This window comes from Triticum urartu, chromosome 2A (genome assembly GCF_056163025.1).
Source record: "Triticum urartu cultivar PI428250 chromosome 2A, HENAU_Tu73, whole genome shotgun sequence".
NCBI classification, from domain to species: Eukaryota; Viridiplantae; Streptophyta; class Magnoliopsida; order Poales; family Poaceae; genus Triticum; species Triticum urartu.
This window is the reverse complement of record NC_141874.1, coordinates 745,715,260-745,717,453: the sequence shown is the minus strand read 5'-3', so window position 1 is coordinate 745,717,453 and position 2,194 is coordinate 745,715,260. Positions and strand designations below refer to the sequence as shown.

At 59.4% G+C, this 2,194-nt stretch overlaps 1 protein-coding gene across 1 annotated transcript; it reads right to left on the bottom strand.

Annotated features, from left to right (window-relative positions):
• Positions 1–283: 283 nt before the first annotated feature.
• LOC125540463 (uncharacterized) lies at positions 284–1,983 on the bottom strand. The gene has a single exon (XM_087545408.1). It carries the CDS (start codon positions 1,864–1,866, stop codon positions 922–924), a length of 945 nt encoding a protein of 314 aa, XP_087401534.1. The 5' UTR covers positions 1,867–1,983; the 3' UTR covers positions 284–921.
• Between the last annotated feature and the right edge of the window lie 211 nt (positions 1,984–2,194).

Below are 2,194 nucleotides of genomic sequence, written 5' to 3'. Positions count from 1 at the left end.
GGCCTTTTCATCCATCATCAACACTGTGAATCTAACACCAGTTGCCCATGCTGATTATTTCACTTCAAACAGGCCACCTAGTGGCACAAAGCTCCATCAAAAACAGAATCAAAGATGGCCATGGCATGCTTGGCAATAGCAGAGGTGACATGGACCAGTATAGTGGCAAGACCATTGACCTGTGGCTCGAATCTAGACAGCACACACATACAGAGGCACACCATGTGGCACCAACAGTTCATAATCACAAGCACACACACCCACTACCCCCCAGGATTATGAATTAACACCATAATTTGCACTGTTGTGATGTCATTAAAAAAAGCACTGTTGTGATAATCTGTACAAGAGCTGTAGTATGGAAAGCAACCAAGAACAGATGCAGGTCCAGGCCACCACCAGAGGGGAATAGAACCACCCAAAAACTAAAGAGATAACCTAACAACCAAGCATGCACCAACCAAACCATCATTTCAGCACATTAAAAGGTCAGGATCATCTCCAGCCAGCCACACTGCTAGTCCCACAGCACCACCATCCATCCAGAGCACGAGCCGACCATCCCTTTGTGCCAAAGCGGCAAGCGACAACTCACTCGGGCCAACAAGCAGTCCGGGCAATCAAGCAAGCAAGCAACCAACTTTTTTACTTTTGAATTTTCATCGGCTCGGCAGCAACTCACAAAATCGCCATTGAAACGGGGAAGCAGATCGAGATCGAGCTCTGGATTCGGTTAGTTACCTAAATGTGGCGGTTCTGAAGAGCTCGCCTCGCCTCTGCTCCGGCGATCGGTACAGGGCACACCAAGAAGGGAAGAAGAAAGACTAATTTAAGGGGGTATGATCTTTACACAGCCGAGAAAATCTTGATTTGGATTGGTTTGGGAATTTTTGGGTTGCGGTGGGTCGTGGGTGGGTGGGATCATTGGTGCCGGCCGAAGGAGTTGTGGATCTTCTTGATGAAATCCTCCGACCGCTTGCTCAGCTCCGCCGCGCCGACGGAAGGCTCCCGGGCTCGCGGCCGCGGCGATGGGGTTGGCCGGGGAGGCGACGAGCGTGGAGCTGGAGGGGAGGTGGTGGATGAGGCCGGCGCCGTGGCCGGGCGCGTCTTCTGCATGATGGCGTTCCAGGTCGCGTCCAGGTCGTCGTCGCCGCCGCCACCGCCGTCGTGGTTGTCGTCGGCGCCGTCAAAGTGTTCGTCCGTGGGCGCGGTGGCCTTGCGAGGGGGCAGGGAGATCCCACGCTCGAGGACCGCGCGTTCACGTGTGGGCGCCAGTACAGGCAAGACGCTCCTGCCCGCGTCGGCGGTGGCGATGTAGGCCGACGCGACAGCAGAGGAGGCGTCCTCCTCGGACTCCGTGGTGACGCACGACTCGCCGCCGCACGAGACAGGGGAGACGACCTCCTCCACCACCGCCGAGTCGGCAGCCTCGTGCCAGCGCGACACGGGCGGGGGCACGCGGTACACCTCGGCCGGCGCGGCAGAGACGACGGCGGGCGCGGGCGCGAAGTCCACCCTGCGCTTGACGGCGGCCGGCACGGCCGGCTCCGTCAGCAGCGGGGGCGCCGCGGCGGCGGGGTGGTGGAGCGGCGACGGCGCCCAGGGGTCCTTGTGCTGCTGCTGCGCGGCGTGGAAGTGCTTGCTGTCGGAGAGCTTCCAGATGACGAAGATGATGACGTGCACGGTGACGAAGAGGTAGAGCTTCCAGAGGAAGGCGTCGGCACCGGAGACGAGCTGCGGCACCATGCACGCGGCCGCGGCCAGCGCGGCCGACGCGAACGCCACCTTGGCCGCCAGCACCGTCGTCGCGCCCAGGCCCCCGCCGCCGCCCCTGGCGCGGAGCCGCGAGGAGTAGCTCCCCGACATGGCTGGCAAGCCGCTGGATCGAGCTGATGGAGCTTCCCGACGGCCGGCGGCGAGAGGAGGAGTAATGGAGGTGGTGGGCAGAGGCGGAGAGGGGGGGTTGGCGAAGTGGAAATGGCGTTGGTGCGGAGCTATTTATGGTGGGCGGGGCGGCGTCCATTTTCTTTGGAAAAAATTAACTTAGCGAGCAAATTCGGAAGTTTCACCGGGTATGCGATCGCGATCAGGGGTAATTTGGAGGTTGACGTCGAGATAAGGTCGGGATCATCCGGAATTAATTGATTAATTTTGGAACAAGGGCAGAAATTAACACTTTGAACGGATGAGCTTC

Coding starts and splice junctions, on each gene's coding strand:
- LOC125540463 (XM_087545408.1), bottom strand. CDS start 1,866: ATGTCGGGGAGCTACTCCTCGCGGCTCCGCGCCAGGGGCGGCGGCGGG.